Genomic DNA, 23,527 nt, shown 5'->3' on the forward strand with positions numbered 1-23,527 from the left:
ACCAGTGAGACAACCCTTTTTTATTCATAAAGTCCCGAAACAAAAATCCAGCTCACCATATATCCATCATCCTCCGTGCACAGAACGAACCAGGCAAGTTCTCCAGACATAAACAATGTAAAGAAAGTTCCAGCACTTGTAAATCGTTTGGTTGCTTCGTAACAAATTACAGCATGTAGACACCACCTTACACCACCGCACACCTGACGCGTTTCGAACTATAGCGTTCTTAGTCGTAACGGTTACGACTAAGAATGCTACAGTTCAAAACGCGTCAATTGTGTGGTGGTGTAAGGTGGTGTCCACATGCTGTAATTTGTTACCGGAAATAAAGACGAAGCAACAAGATGATTTACAAGTGCTGGAACTTTCTTTACATTGTTTAACCCTTTTTTATGAATGGTGGCTGCCATGTTAAATACTCAGCAGACATACCTAATAAAATATATTTATCCAGACCACATTATAGAAGTCTACCTGGGTGGCCTCATAATGGGGCCACTAACCCCACAGACATCCTCCTTAATTTGGACACTGATTGCCACGCCTCCTGACACCACCCAGATGATTATGCCACAGAAGCCACTGCCAGCCAACCATTTTCCAATCACTAAACCAACGCCTCAAACCCCAAAATCCATCAGCAAGTGAATGACCCCAAATAAAAAAAAGAAATAAAATTCTAAAACACCAAACAAATTATTCTATATCGCCCAGAAATGAAGACGGTTCATAGAGGAGTCACTGGCGGATAAACATACACTGCTCCCTATAATTGCTGCCTGTAGAAAAGAAATGACATATTTCATATATCAGTATGAAGTGTCCAACGTGGCTCTTCTTAAACAGAAACAAATGTGAGCCACTGCCAAAAAAAAAAAAAAAAAAAAAAAATGAAGGAAGGAAAAAAGCAAGATTTTCTATTGATTGTTTTAAAACAGAATAGACAAATGTAACAAATCTGACTTGGTCTTTCAGGTGTTTTTTGATGCTACCTGTGCTAAAGGTTAACCAGCACTCCTGTAGAAAACTGTGTGTCAATGGATAAAATCACCTCTGCTTCATCTGGCATATTTATTTGAATGTTTTAGTTGTAGTATATGGAAAAAAAATTAACATTTAATAATATACCGAAAGCATTGTTGGCCAAAATGATCCCAAGCATCATTCTAAATAAAAACCTAAAACTACACATTGACCTGTCATTTATAGGTTCCTATTGTTATATAGTGAGCTTTTTATGTGCATAGTACTGGTATACTGTTGCAGTGGAATTTATATGATTGTTAGCTCCTTGTTTGCAGTTTTTAACTTCTTTTCTTACTGAAATAAAATGTAGAAATCTGCAGACATGATGCTGTATGCAATGCCAAGCGACTAAACTCAGCTCTGCTTTATCTGACAAACTCAGCCCTTCTGCATATAAACTTCCACATTGACAATGAAAAGACAAGAATTAACTGGAGAATCCTAAGTGGGACCAGTGCAAGTCAATGCCACCACTAGGAAGTGGAGACAGTAATGTCTCCAGGTATAGGAACCCCAATTTTAAGTCCTTTATTAAGTACAATGTGAAAGACAAAGTATCTTGTCTATGCTAAGAAAGACTAAGCTAGAATAAGACTCCTCGGGCTTCTGCACAGGGAGGAGCTGCCTTTGTTTGAAGTCCTTTTTTTTTTCCTTTGGAGTCTATGTATGAGATTGGTATTGGTTAAAGGGCTGGACCAATGTTCCAACCTTAAAAAAAAAGGAGAGAGTGCAAGATCCCAGGACCCCACCTCTCAAAGTGTAGGATAGATATAAAAGGGGACCCTATCCAGCTGGGATACAGTAGGAAGTTTCTGCTGGGGTCTGCACAGGAGATATACCACTAAACCTACCCCTGTATGACTAGGAACAAGAAGATCTAGACAGGACCACAGAGAGTCTACATGTCTAATATCTAGACATGTTCAGCTTTGTGGATACAAGACTACTGCTAGTAATAGCAGCAACCATCCTAGCAGCAAAATGTCAAGGAGAAGATGATGGTGAGTGCAACTCCTATTAGCTACTCAAGTTTTGCATTGTCGCCTACATCACCAAGGATGGGTGCACCTAAAATGTCCACTCGATAGATGATACTGCTAAATGTCATAGTCATAAACACAAGTTTTGGATGTAAGCAACCTGTTCAGATGTTTTAGATCCTGGTGCAATCCTGGGAGTTGTAGTTCTGCAGTTTTATCAGAGCTACAGGTGCTTACCGATACTTCTCAGAAGTTAACATTAGCAGTGATGAATATTAGTTCAGAATTTTAAACGAGAAATGGTATTTAATGCATTGAGTGTTTAATGGGTTAAATGTATGTGGGGGTCTGTGATGGGAAGGACTTGAGGGGTGGGCTTCTTCTTTATCCTCTTTTCCTGTATGAGTTAATGCATTATTTTTATTGAAAACATATTATCTCATGAGTTCCTTGAGTGTCCTGCATGGAAATTGGGCTTGGGGGGATAGAAAGCTGCATCTGGCTTTCATTACATTCTGTTAGCCTCATCAGGCGGGTGGGGGCGGGGGGTCTGGATAATAAAACATGGTAAGGAGTGATTCATTTGGGAACATTAACAGATTCCAGTATATAAAAGTCTAGACATAACTTCAGAACTTCAGCATCAGGATGCTAACTTAACATACTGGTCCAACATACTACTCTGCTGCCACCTGGTGGCAACTATAAGAACTTCAGGCAAGATGCAAAATCTACTGTCCTGTTAAACGAATCATAAGTGTTAATCATTTTACTGTTACCATTTCTTGAATTTACCAACTGGTAATTCTGAAATGGAATGATGACATACAAAGCCTCATTTTTTTATTCTTTTTCTTGTTTTTAATTTTATTAGTGTTTCATGGCATTATAAATTACTGCTCCCTAGTGGCAATAGGATGTATGACAATGACATGAATGGGTGTGGTGCAAAAAAAAAAAGTTTTGCAACTATTGTTCAATGGCCGCATGGGGTTTTTAAGTCATTATAGGATAGTTTTACATCATTATATTTATGTATTATGTATTGTTAGATATTTCATTTGCTATAATTTATATATATATATATATACACGTGTGTGTGTGTGTGTGTGTGTGTGTGTATAAATATATATATACATATATATACAGTGTGTGTGTGTGTATGTGTGTGTGTGAATATATATATATATATATATATATATATATATACATACATACACACATATATATATATCATATTTTTTTAGAATTTTTATATTTTAACATTTGGATTTTTTTTGTAACATGAGGCCATAAATTTATATATGTCACTTCTTTTCTGCCCCCTATTAACATTCCACTTGTACCTGAACATGTTTAATCCTGTACATCCCCATCTGCTTGAAGGCCACAGGTTCCGCCTCCAGCACAGGATCTCACCACCAGCCTCTACTCCCACCCAGAACATTTTCACCTTCTCAGATTCCATTATTCCTCCTCCTCCTCCTTCTTCTCCTCCCTCTCAGTGCAAAATTATCCCCCTCTTTTGTCCCTCATGGAACAGTTATGATGCATATTGGTTTGGAAGAGACCCTAGCCTGGAAAACACAGATCTATTCCAAATATTTTGTTCTCCTTTCTCCTCCCACCCTCAGTATTTTTGGCAGCATACACCCTTGTCACTGAGCCTGGTTGATGGGAACCAGATGATGTTTTTTTTTTTTCTTCTGCTTCTTGCTTTTAATCCAGATGTGGTTGAAGAAGCCCAGCTGGAACCCAACCCCCCCCCCCCCCCCCCCCCCTCACACATACACAATTTAACCCATTACACATAGTCCTTATAGGTTAATGTGAAGGATACTTAACATGGTTGCTATAGATATGCTTCTTCACAGGTCAGATTTCATACTGACAATAGATGGTCAACTACTGATGTGACAATAGATGAACCACTAGATGCAATATCTAAAATGGTTCTTAATTGATGTAATAATCCCTATGTTTTATTTTTTTGCAGCCAGCAATTCTGAATGCACCTATGGAGGTACTTATTATGGTGACAGAGAAGTATGGAAACCTGAAGCCTGCCTGATCTGCGTATGCGACCACGGAAAAGTTCTTTGTGATGAAGTGATGTGTGAAGAGTCAGACGTCCCCTGCACAAATTCAGAAATCCCATTCGGAGAATGCTGTCCAGTTTGCCATGACTCTGACGGTAAGCAATTAAAGAAGATCTACTTTATTTTTCAATGCATTGATATGAGGGGTCGTGGCCAATGTCGTGGCTTGAAGGACAGTAGACATTAGAACCTAAGACACCATCATTTGATTTTGTAACAGACTCATCCAATATATTAAAAGCAACATAAAAAACATAATATACCCCTAGCTTGCTTGTATGTGGATTCGCATAGCTGATAAATAGTATCTGAACTTTTTCTCTCTCTCTATCCAACAGTCCCACAATCTCAAGTTGAGGTGAGTCATGCTTTGGAGAACATCTGATGCATCATCTTCCATGTATTAACTCTTCTTGATTTATATTTGCATCGTTTTCCTAAACTTTCGAAATTTTCTTTACCAGGGTCCCAAGGGAGAGACCGGACCACAAGGAGAGAGGGTAAGTGTCAGAGTTTCGGCCTAGATTTCATAGTTGACCCTATCTTGCATCTCCTATAGACAAAAATTGATGTATGTAATAAGCTGATGACCTTAATGACAAGGTTGAGGAACCTTGCCCTTAAAGCAAGTCCTTACCTGTAGGAGAGTCTAATTCTCTTAAGAAATCCCAAGTGCACAGCTTAGAATTTCTATCATTCTATCAGTTACTTCATTCTGTCCAGACTCGTACCCTAAGACATTCCAGACTTTATGGGACAATAACTATGAGTAATTGGTTTTTCTGTTTACGGATGCTTGCTCTGTGATATCTTATTGCCTTCTAGTAATTAGGCACTTATGTTTTTTTTTATTATTTTTTTTTCAAAGGGCCCACCTGGCCCACCTGGCAGAGATGGCATTCCCGGACAACCTGGACCCCCAGGTCCTCCTGGTCCAGCTGGCCTTGGCGGAGTAAGTGCTCCACTAGATCATACATTTTTATCTCCCATTTGGCAGACTAATGTTCATGTCTAACTAAAGTATCTTTGTTTCTCCTCTACAGAACTTTGCTCCTCAAATGTCTTATGGTTATGATGAGAAATCTGCTGGTATCTCCATGCCTGGCCCAATGGTAAGAAGCCACCTGATTTCATTTCACAGTTGGCATGATAGAAACATGGAACGTCTAGAATAAAGGAATGCCATAGGTTGCTCCATGGCACATTAAAGTATAGGTAGCTCCAATATTTTGTAGCTTATTTATAATGAAATCCAATACTAGAGGTTTTGGTATTTGAGGAAATGTAAACTTCTTTTTCTTTTCTTTTAGGGTCCAATGGGTCCCCGTGGTCCCCCTGGTCCTTCTGGCTCACCTGTAAGTATCTTCAGTTTATAGCTACACATTCCTGGTAGACCCCATGCCACCAATGCTCTTTGAGCAGAACAGTGTGTAGAAATTATCTAACCTTGTACCATTTTTACTTCCACAGGGACCTCAGGGTTTCCAAGGACCCCCTGGTGAACCCGGTGAACCTGGTGCTTCTGTAAGTATCTATTCACCCTTTAGACTTTGTTAAAAAAAAAATTAAGCAAAATGGATTTGGAGAAAGTGGAAAGGCTGTTTCCTCTTAAATCCTATGTGCCGCATGCACTAGGCCTCAGACAATGCCAAAAGGCCTGCTACTCGTCCAATATCTATGGATGTAGTGACATAGTGTTAATGTTATGAAGAAAGTGGCAAAATGGTACAAATCTTATGAGCCTCTTAATATACTTTGTTCCCAGTTGTATGCAATATGGCACTAAGGTAGATACTCATTTACTGTTTAGGCCTTATACACAGAAAGCCAGTAAGGCCCTAGTCCCACCAACTTTCATAATCAATGGTTGTACCTAAAACAGTATTAACCCCAATGATGACCTTGCATTTACTTTTGGATTTTATCTGCATTGAGATAGACCGAGATAGATTATGAAGGCCAACCTGCCATACTGTAGAGCACCTGCCATAGACAGTGTTGAAAAATCTTTGTATTAAGTGGACAACTAGATTTTAGATGCCCAGTGGGATATCACTTGAGCATAAATATAAAAGTTTTACCCCACTATATATATCTTAAAAAAAACATATTCTCTCTTTTAGGGTGCTATGGGACCCCGTGGACCCCCAGGACCTCCAGGAAAGAACGGTGAAGATGTAAGTATTGGAAACTCAAAAGGCCAATTTATTTTATTTGTATCCAAATAGGAGAGAAGGCACATTATAATTTGGAGGCATGCAACAGACTTATGCAGCTTTGTGTAGTTTCATCTTATAATGTCATTGCGAACTTGACTCAAATAATATTATTTGCTAAAGCTATAATGGCATCAGTGTAGTCCATGCATGAAGATCTTGCTCATCTGCTGCTTGGCTCAGGTCTAAACCATGGGCTACATGATTACTATTAGTTATGTATCATAAGATCACAATGTAATGCTACTACATCACAACCAATGATAGTGAATATGGTTGCACTGTGACCTGCAAGTTAAGCAAGCGACATGGTATTCGCAGAAATCCAAACCTGCTGGATTTCTATATTCACATTCAAAATCATTAGGTGCAACTGGCAGCACAACAAGTCGTTATGTAGCCCTAGCTAAAGTGTCACATTTTTGCATTCTAATATTCTGAACAAAAACACGTTCATGTCTAAATCACTAGCTAAACTTTAAGAGGCCTTGAGTATTTTAGTACAAGGATAATAAATATACCAGGGAAGGATAAAAAATTAGATTCATTGGTAGAATTTTGTAGGTTTTCTTTATCAATAACTTGACTTTTTTTTTCCAATAGGGTGAAGCTGGCAAACCTGGCCGCCCTGGAGAGCGTGGACCCTCAGGCCCACAGGTAAGATTATTATACTATTATCATCATACTCCTTAAGGATTGAAATATAGCAACTTAAAGGTCTTCACTGGAGTTAACACGATAGTATGTGCACAAGTTCAACCTTCTGAGATATATCCATTCATAACTATATAATTCCTATAATTGTAAGATTCATTTAGTGTCTCTATTGGACATTATCCATTGGTTGTTAAGACACCATTAAGTCATTTGGGACTTTGGAGACATTATCCTATTTTCACTGGCTGCTGTTCTTCTTCTGTACCTAATATTCTACCAATTAAATTTTAGGGTGCTCGTGGTCTTCCAGGAACTGCTGGTCTTCCAGGAATGAAGGGACACAGAGTGAGTTCAATATGAAACCATCATCAAGATGCTTCATTGTCCTTTAAAACTAGTGCAAGATCTTACAATTCTTCTCCTTACATAGGGTTTCAATGGTCTTGATGGTGCCAAGGGTGATACTGGTCCTGCTGGCCCTAAGGTAGGATTATGCTTATATAGCAGCATGAGTAATGGCAGTATGACCAAAGTCTTGAATATGGTGGCCTAAATTTGTTCCATATCTGCTTTAGGGAGAACCTGGTGCCGCTGGTGAGAATGGTGCTCCCGGACAAGCTGTAAGTAGTATTTTTGGGAATAAGGAATAGGGAAGTTGATGGTGTTAGGGTTGTCAGGGCAACACAACTCAGATAATCAGGATATATGTCTCTTATCTCTATAGATAGAACACAGGTAATGGGTGAGTGACCAGGCCATTAGTGGATCACTAGGTCCCAGGCCAACAGCAATATGTTTTCTCTTAAAATCTATACGGGACAAAAGTATTTGGTGATGATAAAAAAAATACCTTAGGTTAAATGGGAAATAGTAGAAAACAAGGTAACATCAGGTTGTCTATGTATGGTCCAATAGATAGGGAATTTTGTCATATCATTTATGGTTGGATTTTAATCTTGTCTTCTTGTTCAGGGTCCCCGTGGTCTCCCTGGTGAGAGAGGTCGCCCTGGCCCCTCTGGCCCAGCTGTAAGTACATTACATCTTCCCCTCCAAAATCCTGATGTTGTACTCAAGAATTATCTAAGTGGTATTAATGGGAACCATTCCTTCTCTTCTGTAGGGTGCTCGTGGTAATGATGGCGCTCCTGGTGCTGCTGGTCCTCCTGTAAGTAGTCTTGGATAACTTTGAATAAATTCTTTGATGGTCTTCATTTTTACAAATCTCATAGGGGCTAAAATCAAGCGTATGCGCTTGTCCTGGTGTGTCAGTCTCGGCCTCAGCAGTTACCACTGTTGAACAATTTCAGCCCTTGACATTGAAGCAAATGTCCTCTACTGTGACTCACCAATGTATTTATTTTTTACTAGGGTCCCACTGGCCCAAGTGGACCCCCTGGATTCCCTGGTGGTGTTGGCTCCAAGGTAAGACTTCATACACCTGCAGATAACACAATAAAGGTATCAAATTTGAATCCATGTGTTATATAAAAGTTGTATATACATTGCAGGTAGATTTTTAATTGAACTGAATAGTATACAGATAGTATACTAAAGCCCAGTAGTGTACATCCTCCACATCCACCAATAATTATGGTCGTTATATGCAAAGTTCACACACTTGTCACATTATTCACATTTTAGAACACTAGATTTATGCTCCACAGTGACCCATATTCTTTATCTCACAGGGTGATGCTGGTCCCCAAGGATCTCGTGGTTCTGATGGTCCACAAGGTGCTCGTGGTGAAGCTGGTGCTCCTGGCCCAGCTGGTTCTTCTGGCCCTGCTGTAAGTGTTACTGGCATCTTCATACTAAAGATTCTGGAATCATCATCTGGATTATACTATTGACTAATGTCTTCTTTATTTTAGGGAAACCCTGGTACTGATGGTCAACCTGGTGCCAAGGGTGCCACTGTAAGTTTCCATAATGATGTATCAAGTTGTATCCCTCAGTAGAACCCACCTATAAATCTGTAGTATTGTCTACTCATCACTTTAATCTTTTACTACATCTTCCATATATTCTTGCTCTCACTAATAAGCTATGTTTCTTTCAATAATACAGGGTGCTCCTGGTATTGCTGGTGCTCCTGGTTTCCCTGGTGCCCGTGGTGCTCCCGGACCTCAAGGCCCTGGTGGTTCTCCTGGTCCCAAAGGTAACAATGTAAGTATAAAACTAAATATATGTCACCTTTTTAGCCTTTGGAATACATCTTCTGAAAAAGTCAGTTTTGTTACACGTATTGGCAATCACTTTGATTGTCTGTGCATAATTACATTAGTCTTGCATAAATGCTAAAGATGACCTCTAAGTATAAGATGACCTTTAGTATAAGATCTAGGTTAATTCTGTTGAACATGGTCTAACGTATTACATTATCTCTATTCTAGGGAGAACCTGGTGCCTCTGGAAACAAGGGTGAGCCTGGTGCTAAAGGAGAACCTGTAAGTATCTTCTTGATTTTCACTTTTTATTTTGAACTGGTATCATGGGGGGGAAACAAAATTCTCACCTTAATAATCTTCTTCAGGGCCCCGCTGGTGTTCAAGGACCCCCAGGTCCCTCTGGTGAAGAAGGAAAGAGAGGATCCCGTGGAGAACCCGGACCTTCTGGACCTTCCGGACCTGCTGGCGAACGTGTAAGTAATTCTTCCAGGGCAATTTCACCATTTAATTTAGGACTTTGGTGACCTGATGTGAAAAATATATACTGACCTTTTCACATTAATTTACATATTTTCTCAGTTGATTCTTTGTAGTATGTAAGTCCTACAAAAAAATTAGTATATAACCTACTATGTGAGGCCAACAAAAAGATTAGTATGTTACTGGGAAATGTCTACCATGAAATTTCATTCTGAATCAACCCTTAGCAACTTTAATTGTAGGCATATATATCTGAATGCTTAGCATGTAAATTGCATCTATTTCTGGGTCATCATCCCAAACAAGTATCAGTTGGCCTTCTGTGCTTTTATATATGCACAGTATATTGCAAAAATCACTTACACAAGATAATAATTGAGTCACTATTGTGGTATTCCACAATATATATTCCAGTTATATGAGATCAGACAACTACTATTAGTCTTTCCTCTGGTTAAGAGAAGCCTAAAAATAAACATATCTTGAGAGTTACAGCCAAAAACTGTGGTCATTCCAATAGAAAGTATTGAAGGAAGTCATTTCTTAGGTGGGCCACTACAAGGTTACATGAAAGTGACATCATGTAAATAATTTAGTGATGTCACTAGTTCCTGTTGAAATTATTGTCTTTATTTTATAAATTTTGATCCAACCCACAAAGTTGCTACCTACCTTCATATGTCAATTTAAGAACAAGAATCTCAAATCCTGCTCACTGTTTAGCTTAAAGGGGTCTTGCTAAAATGATTTATCACATATCCACAGGATAGGCGATAACTATCAGAGTGTTCCATTAAATTGCATTAGGCTGATATAGACAGCACACCGCCAGGCCAAGTGAATGGCGCGGTGGACAAACATGCATGTTAATGCTCCAATTCACAGAAAGGATCCAGGGAATCCCCCAAACATTCAGATACCCAATGATCTTGTATTTTTCACCTGCCCTGTAGATATAATTATAAATCATTTTTTTGGGAATGATGGCATACACCTAATGTCATGCAACTACTCAACTACTAATATTATTGTCTTAATATATAGATGAGATATTATATCCTTGGCCATTTACTGATAGCTTACTATACTCATTAAAGAGTAATGACCATATATATACAAGATAGGATAATGCCCATCTTGTCAATATTACTTCATGAAATTGGAGTAAAAAAATGATTGAATGTTTGGCATGACTTGGTGGATCTTGGGCATTGTTTTGTAAAATAAAGGCCTACCATTAGATTGTGTCCTTTAATCAATCTTATTATTTTGCATACCCTTTCAGGAAGGCTTGTTTGACTGTGTCTTTTTCCTTAATAGGGTGCCCCTGGTAGCCGTGGTTTCCCTGGTGCTGATGGTGCTTCTGGACCCAAGGTGAGACTCTGTGGTCAACTTAATGTTGACATTCTTTGCGGTTATTACAGAAATGTATTTACTTTGAAAGTACCACATGAAGGGACATATAAGACTCTAGTGACAGTTGACTATCAACTACTATTACACATTGTATATGTGTATGCTATACAATGTTCACTTGTTGTAGACATGATATTTTACTACTGGAGTTAGTATAGCCAAATTCAAGACTCTTTAAATGACCTAAACATTTATTCCTTATCTAATCTAGGGTCCCCCTGGTGAACGTGGTTCCGTCGGCCCTGCTGGTCCCAAAGGATCTGCTGGTGAATCTGGTCGCCCTGGTGAGCCTGGTCTTCCCGGTGCTAAGGTGAGAGATTATACCAGTACATAACACAAAAAGCCAGTATGGTCTCATATTAATAGAATAAATATATGGGTCTCAGTTTACCCGTAGATACAACTTAATCTCTCTTTTCTATCGTTATAGGGTCTGACTGGCAGCCCTGGTAGCCCTGGCCCTGATGGCAAGACTGGCCCTGCTGTAAGTTGTTATCCTTGCCTTCCATAATTTCATCTACCCTAGCTATACTTAACAATTATTGTGTTCTAACTTGTGATTTTTTTCCCTCCATGATATAGGGAGCCCCTGGTCAAGATGGCCGCTCTGGACCTCCTGGCCCACCTGGTGCTAGAGGCCAGTCTGGTGTAATGGGATTCCCTGGACCTAAAGGCGCTGCTGTAAGTGATTTTTTACATTTTATTATTGAGTTCCTTCCTTCACAGTTCTGACTGTTCTGTATAACATGCTTAATATATTTTGTTACTTCCATAGGGTGAGCCTGGAAAGCCTGGTGAGAGAGGTGTTGCTGGTCCTCCTGGTGCAGTTGTAAGTATCCTGATTGTTGTCCAATTATGGGCATAGTGAGTTGTCCTAAAACATAAACAAAATCAATAGTCAAGCACAGAAATTGGACATGCTCATACAGTATCCTAGATATATCATCAAAGTTTGCAGCTACTACCATCTCTATGGGAGATTTGTACACATATCACTTTACCAATTAACAGTAATTCTTAAAGGAAACCTGTCATGTGGATATTTGATTATAATGTAACTAATTATATACAATCATTAACTACTAAAAAGTGCCTTAGATGTATTCACTTACTGGTGTGACAGATGGTTACCTCATAATATACACACAAAGATGCCACATGCCGCATGCTAATGAGCTAATTTGAATCTAGCGTGATGTCATTGAGTCCAGCGTTTTTTTTAATTCAGAGCTATAGCCACTCCCCTGCCCACCTGCTGCTGATTCATATGGAAAATAACTGTCAATCAGCAGCAGGTAGGCGGGGAGTGTCAGGAGCTCGTGAATATTCAGGACTCATCACTATGAGCTGGAGCTTTTCAATACAAGATGTTGGCAGATTGACTGGGTCAATTAAAGAAAGTGACCCAGCATTTTGCTAAGAGAATCAGTCACTTATTTATGTTGCCCTTAGTTAGGACACCATAAAACTGGTGACAGGTTCCCTTTTAGTATCTGCAGATATTATAAGTAAGTACCTACCCACACCATATATCAGTAAAGTATTAGGGAGGGGTCAGGCCAATTTTGCAAAACAATTAACTGAACAGTGGGTTGATATTCATAGATAGGTCTTATTCTTCATAATGAATTGTCCTGCCTCTTTTAGGGTGCCTCTGGCAAAGATGGTGAAGTTGGTGCTCAAGGTCCCCCTGGCCCTTCTGTAAGTATTATCATTTTTCACAAATGCTTACCACTATTCACTGAGTATTTGTTTCACAGTAGATGCAACCAGTGCTTCTATTCTTTTGTAGGGCCCCGCTGGGGAGAGAGGAGAACAAGGTCCCGCTGGTGCTCCTGGATTCCAAGTAAGTCATTTTTTTCATAACTCATAGTTACTAACTATCCTTAATTTCCAGGTCGGGAATGTATGTGCACTGATTTTCATCACAGCCTTACATAAGAGCAGAGGTAGCACAACCTTATTTGCTCTTTGTGGTGGATGGTAATCATATTTTGACCACTATCAGTAGTCATGAAATTATGGCAGTACCATGCAACCAATTTAGTTCAAAGTAATAGTCCTGGATATTATTATTTAGTTATTGACAACTATGTTGTACAATACACTTAACTATTGTAGCGATTCAGAAGACACACTATATTTCAACTGTCATTTCAATTTGGTAGGGTCTTCCCGGATCTCCAGGTGCTACTGGTGAGAGTGGCAAGCCCGGTGAACAGGTGAGGATATATATGCAAGATAAATGTTTTAAAAATATATATATTTAGTTACATTGAGGATTAATTGATATTAATATTAATCCTTTTCATCATAGGGTGTTCCTGGAGATGTTGGTCCTTCCGGCCCTGCTGGCGCAAGAGTAAGTATACATAAATGTCCAGCCATTGACTTCGTAACATCAAATAGTCAGCCCTTTGCTACTTGGTCATTGCAAAGAAATGGGTTAGTCTAGAATAGTAGGGTGCTATACCTGACTACCAAATATGCATTTTCTTCTTCTGCAGTGGAACATTTAGGTTCTGATTAGTAATACTAGGATATTCCTAGTATAAGAATTTAAAAACTCTAGTAAGACACTCTAGTTAAGTGGTGGTGGACCTAGGGCACGGGTGCCAAAGGCGGCACTCAGAGCCCTCTCTGTGGGCACCCGAGCCCTGGAAAAAGTCTATGGTGTACCAATATGCCTTAGGCTTTTCCTGCCATTTATCAGCGCAGCGCGTACTATGAACAGCACAGACAGCCAATTGAATGTAGGCAGGTTATTATAGCTAAATGATGAAGTACATGGAAGATATACTATATTGGACTAGAGTATTCAGTTAAATTGCCATGTTGGCACTTTGTGATAAATGAGCGGGTTTTGGGTTGCAGTTTGGGCACTTGATTTCTAAAAGGTTCACAATCACTGCTCTAGTTGGTACTTCAACTAAAAACAATTATTGTGTATGTATTATGCCTGACATGATGACCTGATTGTTAAATTTGAACATATGCTGATTATTCAACTAGGGTGAAAGAGGTTTCCCTGGTGAACGTGGTGCTCAAGGTCCTCCTGGCCCTCAGGGACCCCGTGGTTCTAATGGAGCTCCTGGTAACGATGGTGCTAAGGTGAGTTTACCTTCTCATGACCACAAATGGAAGGGAACAATTGCATCTTTATAGGGTTCAATAGTGGATGGTTTGAAGGTAGCAGGACTCTACATGTTGATAGTTAGAGCAATTGTAGACATTTTTAGATGCATAGTTGATGAGGTTGAAAAAAGACATAGGTCCATTAAGTCCAAAGTATAAGGCAGGGTTCACATCTGCATTGTGAACTCCAGCACTCTGATCCTGTTACTATATCCAGCATCTATGTAGGCTTTCGGCTGGACAAAAAATACTACACTCAGCATTTTGTGTCCAGCTGAAACATACATGCCGAAAAACATCCGGATCCCCCACCAAATCCCATTACAGTGAATAAGGATCCAGCGGTGCATGCCAGAACAGACTGCTGGAGTTCACTGAGCAGATGTGAACTCGGCCTAATCCTAATGTGTTGATCCAGAGAAAAACAAAACCCTTCATGAGATGGCTACCAATTACCTCATATTTAGAGGAAAATTTCTTCCCAACTCAAAATATGGCAGTAAGAATAAATCCCTAGATCTACCAAATCTGGAGGATTCATTCATTTTATGTAAAAACATAGAATGAAATTTGAAACATTAAAGGGATTGCCTCATCAAAAACATTGGTTGGATATCACTAGAGTATGCCAGCGATGTCAGATAGGTACAAGTCCCACTTCTATGTTCAGAATGGGACCCCTCAAGTTAGCGGAGAGAAGCTGTGCATGCACAGCCAACCTCCATTCATTTCTATAGGAGTTCTGAAAATAGAGATAAGTTCGGGGCTCAGAGGTGGGACCCGCACCTATCCTAGTGATATGCCTTCAAATTCCCAGATTACGAACCCCTTTAAAGACAAAACATTCAGATATCTTAGTGTGGAATATCAGAAAACCATTAAATGTTGGCAGACATGGGTAGTTTAGGCAGTTTACCTGATTTTAATGAGACATCCTGTTGACAAATGCTTAGCTCATCATGTTTTCTTATCTTTTCCATATAGGGTGAAGCTGGTGCTGCAGGTTCTCCTGGTGGTCAAGGACCTGCTGGTCTTCAAGGAATGCCCGGTGAGCGTGGTTCTGCAGGTCTGCCTGGTGCTAAGGGTGACAGAGTAAGTTCAAATCCGTGGTTAATGTCTATAATAATATTTGAATATTGTAATCCTTTTATTTAATGATGATTTCCTGTTCTTTCTACTATTCCATCTCTTGTGTTGTTTCTAGCCTTTGTGATCGTCAATTTCATCTCTTAGAATAACGTATTACATTATACTGTATTTCTCAATCCTCGAATTTCTCAACTACTTCTTTATGCAGGGTGATCAAGGAACTAAAGGAAGCGATGGTGCCCCTGGTAAAGATGGAGTTAGAGGTCTGACTGGCCCCATTGGTCCACCTGGCCCAGGTGGTGCTCCTGGTGACAAAGTAAGTGGTTTCTAACTAGGTGGCTACATAGAGTGCATCCACTGAGCAGATGTTGCATTTACACATTAGAAAGATGGTCTGTAAACCATAAATAAAAAGGTTAGATGGCCAAAAACTGATATAAAAGTGCTTCACCCATCTCATTAAGTGATGACATATTGATAGTATATGCCATCCCTTAATCATTGGAGGAGATCCTGGGAATGAAAGGGACACAGCACTAGTAGCACTGCACCCCCTTCTAATTTTCCATGTTTCTGGACAAATAGTTGTCCTGCCCTACAGATTACCACAAAACCAATTTTTTCAACATGGTATATTTCCTATAATTAAATAAGTTTAATATGAAGGATATACACCACCTATCCTGTGTCCATTATTGGGTTCCACCAGTGGACCATGGTTATACTATTCAAAATTCACAACTGACAATTACCACTTATTCTTCTGTACAGGGTGAAGCTGGTCCTGCTGGCCCTTCTGGTCCCACTGGTGCCCGTGGTGCTCCCGTAAGTATCTTCTTCAAATATCATTTCACTACCATCTTCAAGATCAACCACATAATGTCCTATGCCAATGGTCTATTTATTTCTATCATAGGGTGAACGTGGTGAGCCTGGTCCTTCTGGCCCTGCTGGATTTGCTGGTCCTCCTGTGAGTATTCTAGATTTATTTCTGTTCTTGCACACATCAAAATATTTTCATTGCCACCATTGTCAGCAGATAGATACTCTTACTTACTTCAAGACCCACCAAGGGATCACAATTTTATGCAAACTAATTTGTTAGATATTATTATATCTTAGTAGTACTTATATCATAGGTCCTAACCTCATCTATTAATTGTCATTGTCAAATTATTGCGGCCTAAAGGTTTGGCCCTTCCTCAGAACTGATACTAAATGAGTTTAGTGAACCCCCTATTAGGATAACTGCTTGCATACAAACCAAGTGACAGCCACAGAAATGTAGACTTTACCAAGCTACTACTTATTGCTACTAGTAATCTGTACTTGTCTCTTTTTAGGGTGCTGATGGTCAACCTGGTGCCAAGGGTGAACAGGGAGATAATGGTCCCAAAGGTGATGCTGGTCCTCCAGGCCCTGCTGGTCCCACTGGTGCTCCTGGCCCTGCTGTAAGTTCATGTGTAGATCCATAAATCAGATGAAGTAATTATTATCCATAATATCTGTAAATTAATGCCAATATGTGTGCTTTTCTTTATTCAGGGTGCAATTGGTGCTCCTGGTGCCAAAGGTGCTCGTGGTACTGCTGGACCTCCTGTAAGTTTGAGTATTCCTTAAATCCATTGATAATTTTTTTTTTTTTTTACTCAACAGTTCTCTGATCTGTAAAACTACATTCTGGGGTTAGGTATTGGGTTCAATGCAACCAATAAAATATTTTAGCCACTAATATTTTGTTTTACCCCAAAGTCCTGATCTGTGTCTTTCCTTTTTGTAGGGTGCTACTGGTTTCCCTGGTGCTGCTGGACGTGTTGGACCCCCTGGCCCCTCTGTAAGTATCCCCTTTGGGCTCTTTACCCACATTTAACAACTACATACAATGGATACATAAATGTTACAAATGTCTATGGACCTCACAAACACTGTATACTGTAGCACTAGTGATACAAAGGATGTGGACATGCTTCAAAGTACCTTTCTCATCTTTAGGGCAATTCTGGACCTCCCGGCCCATCAGGCCCCTCTGGAAAGGAAGGACAAAAAGGACCCCGTGGTGAGACTGGCCCAGCTGGACGTTCTGGTGAACCTGGAGCTGCTGGACCTCCTGGACCTTCTGGCGAGAAAGGTTCTCCTGGTAGCGATGGCCCTGCTGTAAGTATATTCTAGATGTACTTTCTGCCCTTATTTATGATGCAACAAAAATGAAGGCCTTCGTGGAAACTTGGAAAGTACTACAGGTTTTTTCCTAAGGTGTACCTACCCCTCAGTGTACCATATATGCCCTTCCATAAAGTACCAACATGGGCCAGACCATAATGCGTAGTGATATATGTAAAAATGAATTTTTTTTTTCTTTGGTTGCATTGTTCAAATACATATTTCTAAAACTTACCTGATTTTGACTTTGTAGGGTGCCCCTGGTATTCCCGGACCTCAAGGTATTGCTGGAACCCGTGGTACCGTTGGTCTTCCAGGACAGAGAGGAGAAAGAGGTTTCCCTGGTCTTCCTGGACCCAATGTGAGTATTATATTGACATAGAATGAAACACTAGTACATTAAGATTTTCATTTCTTGTTAGACCAGAACATGGGCAGTGATTCTCCAAGTTATTGTACATAACATATATGAAAACTTACAGTGCTTCGAAATTAATATATTCTATGAAAAATGGAGACAGCATTTCAGACATAGTATCTCGCAGTATAATTGTAACTCATTTTACAATAAAGCATAGAGAAATACAAGGTTATAACCCTCACAACACACACCATAATTGAATAGATACCTACACACACATCATTGAGGGCTATGTAATATTACTTATTTAATTTGTTCTCTCTTTTACCTTACGTTTTAGGGTGAACCTGGCAAACAAGGTCCAGGTGGTCCAAGTGGTGAACGTGGTCCCCCAGGTCCTTCTGGCCCACCAGGCTTAGCTGGACCTCCTGGTGAATCTGGTCGTGAAGTAAGTATTACATAATATCAGTTAATTTAAGCATTTCTAGAATGAACACTCTTACATCTCCACCAACATCCTCTGTACTATTTCTTGTCCATTGATCCCCTAATTCAGTATTTGCAACTGTATGATAAGTTTAGTAAAGTTCCACCTAGAGTCATATAGAATCAGGAACGCTGGGCACTACAGTGAATACCACACAGTCAATCTGTTTAATGAAAACCCAGTCTGACTTAGTCAGTATACATAAGAAGGTTTCAGTAGTAAAAAAAAAATGCAGTTCACCACATAACATCCCTAGCGTGGACAGTTGATAAGATCCACCAAAAATGAAGAGCTGTCTCTTCTTCAGAGTTGTTATAATTATACCAAGAACCATAGAGAAAAAAATGAGTTAGCTTCTACTGGTCCAAACATATAGTCTGTTCTTCAACTTTAGGGCTCTCCTGGAAATGAAGGTGCCCCTGGTCGTGACGGTTCTGCTGGAGCCAAGGTAAATATAACCAATATAGCAATATTTAGTTTAATTAACTTTGTGTGATAAAAATGGTGCCCTAACTTAATCATTTCTTCCCCTACAGGGTGACCGTGGTGAGTCCGGACCTGCTGGTGCTCCTGGCGCTCCTGGTGCCCCTGGTGCTCCTGGCCCAGCTGGCCCTGCTGGAAAGAATGGTGATCGTGGTGAGACTGTGAGTATGCCCTGTATAGACTTCCAACTTACATACTGTTTAGGTAGTGCTACCTATATTGACGGACTACTGGTGCTAGTTTATGTTTTGGTCATTTGTGATACATACATTTTAGAAGTAGGCTATATATGTATTGCTTAGGCCACAGCATGTATTACTTGTTAAGGGGGTGCCCTGTTACAGATGTAGTATGGGAGCCTAGAAATTTCAAGGTGCATCTATAAATCTAAGAGCATTAATTTGACAATGGTTATTGGTTACAAAAATTACCATCTTATTATTAAAAGTAGCTAAATGTAGCTCATTTTACATCTGTGTAATGTGTTGTTTCCCTTCCTGTTTTATTACTAATTGCCCTTAAAGGAGTTATCAGAGTTTTTAAAACTGATGGCCCATCCTTAGTATAAACCATCAATTTTAGATTGATGCAGGTCCGATTCTTAACAATTTCCCTAATCAGCAATTTGTAGGGTTTGCAGTGCCCAGACGAGAGCTACGAGTGCCTTCAAACAGATTACCTGCAGGGGTGCTGAGAGTCAGAACATCACCGATTTCATATTGAACATCCCAGTAGTAGTTATGTTGCACCTGTAATCCATTCAATTCAGGCCCATTCATTACATGTCGGGAAGGATTTCAACCCACAAAGTCAAGCAACACTATTCTCATATAATGTCATGCAGTCTGCTACCCAGACGTAAATATATAATGCTTGATGTCACCAAGCTTTGAAGATTCTAACTCACTAGATATATCCCTGATTTCTTTGTGTTTTTCTTTCTTAGGGTCCCGCTGGTCCTGCTGGTCCCGCTGGCCCTGCTGGTATTCGTGGTTCTGCTGTAAGTAGTCCTTCTCTGTCCACCAACTATTATATTCAGCACTTTTCATACACACTTTTCTGATCGCCAATATTTGTCTATATTTTCTATTTTTAGGGACCCCAAGGCGCACGTGGAGACAAGGGTGAGGCTGGTGAACAAGGAGAAAGAGGCATGAAGGGACACAGAGGATTCAACGGTCTTCCAGGACTACCTGGTCCACCTGTAAGTATAGGATACATTTCAGAGTTTATTACAGCTAATCCTTTCTAAGTCTTAAACCCTGTAGCTAGTATTTCATTTACTTATAACCAATCTCTGTTTCAGGGACACTCTGGTGAACAAGGTCCTTCTGGAGCTAGCGGTCCCGCTGGTCCAAGAGTAAGTATTATTTTCTAGCACTTCCCCATCAGCACAGGAAATATAATCTGTGATGGCAAGATATGTGCTATGTACTTAAAGGTCATATGATTAACTGTATGGCTTATAAATTGTAGGGTCCACCTGGAGCTTCTGGCAACCCTGGAAAGGATGGTGCTAATGGTCTGCCTGGTCCCGTTGGTCCTCCTGGTCCACGTGGTCGTACTGGTGATGTTGGTCCTGCTGTGAGTATCTTTATTTCTTTCTTAACTGTAGTCAAATTATAATGGTCATATAATTTTCCCTTGACTAAAACTTTCTTGACTCCTGTAACATATTCTAGGGTCCCCCTGGACCTCCTGGTCCCCCTGGTCCTCCTGGCCCCCCAAGTGGTGGATTTGATTTCAGCTTCATGCCCCAGCCACCTCAGGAGAAATCTCACTACCGTGCTGATGATGCCAACGTTATGCGTGACCGAGATCTTGAGGTAGACACCACCCTAAAGAGCCTCAGCAAACAGATTGAAAACATCCGCAGTCCAGAGGGTACCAGAAAGAACCCTGCCCGCACCTGCCGTGACCTGAAGATGTGCCAATCTGACTTGAAGAGCGGTAAGTCTAGAAACTAACCATATATACATGTATCTTGACCTATCATATGAATATATTCTCTGAGAAATATTTTTTTTTTACTTATTTCATATTAGTATATTTATAATTTTTTTACACAGGTGAATACTGGATTGACCCCAACCAAGGCTGCACTCTTGATGCCATCAAGGTCTTCTGCAACATGGAGACTGGAGAGACCTGTGTGTATCCCACTCAATCCACAGTTCCACAAAAGAACTGGTACACTAGCAAGAACCCACGTGAGAAGAAGCATGTCTGGTTCGGAGAGACAATGAGTGAAGGATTCCAGGTAAGCAAGAGCATAATACAATTCAATGGATTATAGTAGGCCCATAAAATGTGTTCTAAAACAATGGCACACCAATCAAGAAGCATAATAACCCTATATAACTTTCCTATTCATAGTTTGAATACGGCAGCGAGGGATCTGACCCAGCTGATGTTGCCATCCAACTTACCTTCCTCCGTCTCATGGCCACTGAAGCTTCTCAGAACATCACCTACCACTGCAAGAACAGCGTGGCTTACATGGACCAAGAAACTGGCAACCTAAAGAAGGCCCTTCTCCTCCAAGGCTCCAACGAAATTGAAATCAGAGCAGAGGGCAACAGTCGCTTCACATACAGTGTCACAGAGGATGGTTGCACGGTAAGTAAAAGTCTGACAAGAGGAAAACCTTGTGTCAAAGAATTATAAAATGTTATCCATTCTATTCCTGAAACTAGTATTCTGTTGGATTCATTACACTATATTATTACCTTGTACTAAACCAGGTTCTATCTGAACATCCTATGTTATTTGCTTCTATAATATACTAATGATCCTTATTTCTTCCACAGCAACACACAGGAGAATGGGACAAGACCGTCATTGTATACCAGACATCAAAGACATCACGTCTGCCCATCATTGATGTTGCACCCATGGATATTGGAGCTGCCGACCAGGAATTCGGAATTGAGATCGGGCCAGTCTGCTTCGTGTAAAAACAAAAGACAAATTCCAGGACAGGAGAATATCTCATGCGGACTTGAAATTGTTGTTCCTCTCATCTCTAAAACTTTTCTTGTTTCCATAAGCATTACACGAAAAAACAAACAGATAGCCATGCTTTGAAGAACATCTCTCAAAGGACAGACCATGCCCGTGTAGTTGTGTTCACGGGATGGAGATTTATCACCTCTCCCAATATCTGTGCCCCTGCTTATATTGGCCTTCCCAGAACCCTGAAGATGTCCTTTTCCCTTTGGAAAACAAAAGGAAATTATGACTGTCCTCGGATTTGAGATGATGAGATTGTTGGATCAATGATCCTAAAGTGAAGAGGAGTAAACAAGATCATTTCATGTAATGCACCTTTTTTAAGAAAAAGAAATTTTTTTTGTTTTTCATTTGTTCAGGTGGCAAAAAAATAAATATGAAAAAATTAAATTGAAGGTGTGTGGAGAGTGTTTTGGAATCATGAAAGACTTGGGTTTTGTCCTCTGGGTGTGAGTGTCTCCTTTCACTTCTTCTCCATCATTCCTTGAAGTTTCTTCTCCATGCTAAGCATCATCCTTATCATACTGAAGGTCCCATAAATGGTTCTTTTAGTATTAGAAGGGTGAACAGTGTAGAGTATTAATGTGTGTTTTTATTTCCTGAGACTACCTCACTGTTTTTTCCCATTCATTTGGTGCTAAGGTCTCACTGCGTCTTTAATGGTCTTCTCCACAATAGTTTCAGTTTTCGGTGCTAAGCAATAGAAGGGATCTATTGTCCATATTTATCCCCTGACCCTGCCTCAATTAAAGGTGCTATTTTCTTCCCATCTTATCTCTTTTAAACCCATTTCCCGTGAACACAAGGTCAAAAGGTCCTGTCTGTATTGGTGTAATTCTCACCTTTTTGTTTTGCTTCGTCCTCTTTGTCTTGACCATTGCTTCTTCTTGTTTTCCTCCTTCCTTCTTCTTTTCCAACTTTTTGTCCAAACCAAAACTAGACAGTGATACTATGGGGTTTGAACTGAAAAAAACAAACAAACAAACGGATCTGTACCTGTTTTGTAATTGTATAATAATTTGAGATGTTTTTAATTATTTTGATTGCTTAAATAAAGCATGTGATATGGTCCAAAACAGTCAATGTGATTGGTGGTCCTCTGTCCAATACTGAAAATTACCCCATGAACTCTAAACTGATTATAGATGTAGCAACTGAAAGTAAGGAAGTGATAAGAGATAATATTAATCTACTGAGAGTTTACTTATGACTTATACATCTTAAGTAGTCAAGGGAAAAGTTTTTCAAATGTACAGTGCATTTGGAAATTTTTCAGACCCTTTCATTTTTTTACATTTTGTTATATTGCAGCCTTGTGCTAAAATAAAAAAAAATACAGTTTTCCACTAACAATATGCACTAAATCCCCCTTATTGATAAAGTCAAAACAAAATTTTAGAAATATTTTCAAATTTATTAAAAAGGAAAAACTAAAATTTCACATGCACATAAGTATTCAGAAACTTTGTGATGACACTTGAAATTTAGCTTTGGGAATCTCACATTTCTGTTAATCTTCTTTGAGATGTTTCTACACCTTGATTGAAGTCCACCTGTGGTAAATTCAGTTTATTGGGCATGATTTGGAAAGACACACCACTCTATATAAGGTATCACAGCTCAAAAATTCATATCAGAGCAAAAACCAAGGCACAAGGAGGAAAAGACTGCCTGTAGAGCCCAGAGGCATGAGTGTGGAGGCACAGGTCTGGAACAGGATATAAAAAATGTCTGTGGCACTGAATGGAGGAAGTT

At 39.8% G+C, this 23,527-nt stretch overlaps 1 protein-coding gene across 4 annotated transcripts; it reads left to right on the plus strand.

Annotated features, from left to right (window-relative positions):
* Positions 1-1,822: 1,822 nt before the first annotated feature.
* Positions 1,823-22,813, plus strand: COL1A1 (collagen type I alpha 1 chain). Of its 4 annotated transcripts, XM_040437606.1 has the most exons (51): positions 1,823-2,030; positions 4,006-4,203; positions 4,447-4,466; positions 4,573-4,608; positions 4,977-5,060; positions 5,152-5,220; positions 5,419-5,463; positions 5,579-5,632; positions 6,232-6,285; positions 6,928-6,981; positions 7,273-7,326; positions 7,412-7,465; positions 7,557-7,601; positions 7,954-8,007; positions 8,102-8,146; positions 8,350-8,403; positions 8,670-8,768; positions 8,853-8,897; positions 9,049-9,147; positions 9,375-9,428; positions 9,515-9,622; positions 10,950-11,003; positions 11,257-11,355; positions 11,476-11,529; positions 11,628-11,726; positions 11,821-11,874; positions 12,693-12,746; positions 12,838-12,891; positions 13,214-13,267; positions 13,363-13,407; positions 14,058-14,156; positions 15,165-15,272; positions 15,478-15,585; positions 16,041-16,094; positions 16,186-16,239; positions 16,613-16,720; positions 16,815-16,868; positions 17,050-17,103; positions 17,262-17,423; positions 17,683-17,790; positions 18,131-18,238; positions 18,672-18,725; positions 18,814-18,921; positions 19,707-19,760; positions 19,857-19,964; positions 20,067-20,120; positions 20,237-20,344; positions 20,443-20,710; positions 20,830-21,020; positions 21,137-21,379; positions 21,571-22,813. In XM_040437606.1, the coding sequence occupies exons 1-51, from the start codon at positions 1,949-1,951 to the stop codon at positions 21,715-21,717; spliced, it is 4,326 nt and encodes a 1,441-aa protein (XP_040293540.1). In that variant the 5' UTR covers positions 1,823-1,948; the 3' UTR covers positions 21,718-22,813. The 4 variants fall into 4 exon arrangements, with proteins under 4 accessions (XP_040293540.1, XP_040293541.1, XP_040293542.1 ...); XM_040437607.1 differs by lacking the exon at positions 19,857-19,964 and having other exon boundaries at positions 19,707-19,752; positions 20,086-20,120; XM_040437608.1 differs by lacking the exons at positions 16,815-16,868; positions 17,050-17,103; positions 17,262-17,423.
* The last annotated feature ends 714 nt before the right edge of the window (positions 22,814-23,527 follow it).

Source organism: Bufo bufo, chromosome 6, assembly GCF_905171765.1.
Source record: "Bufo bufo chromosome 6, aBufBuf1.1, whole genome shotgun sequence".
In the NCBI taxonomy this organism is placed as follows: Eukaryota; Metazoa; Chordata; class Amphibia; order Anura; family Bufonidae; genus Bufo; species Bufo bufo.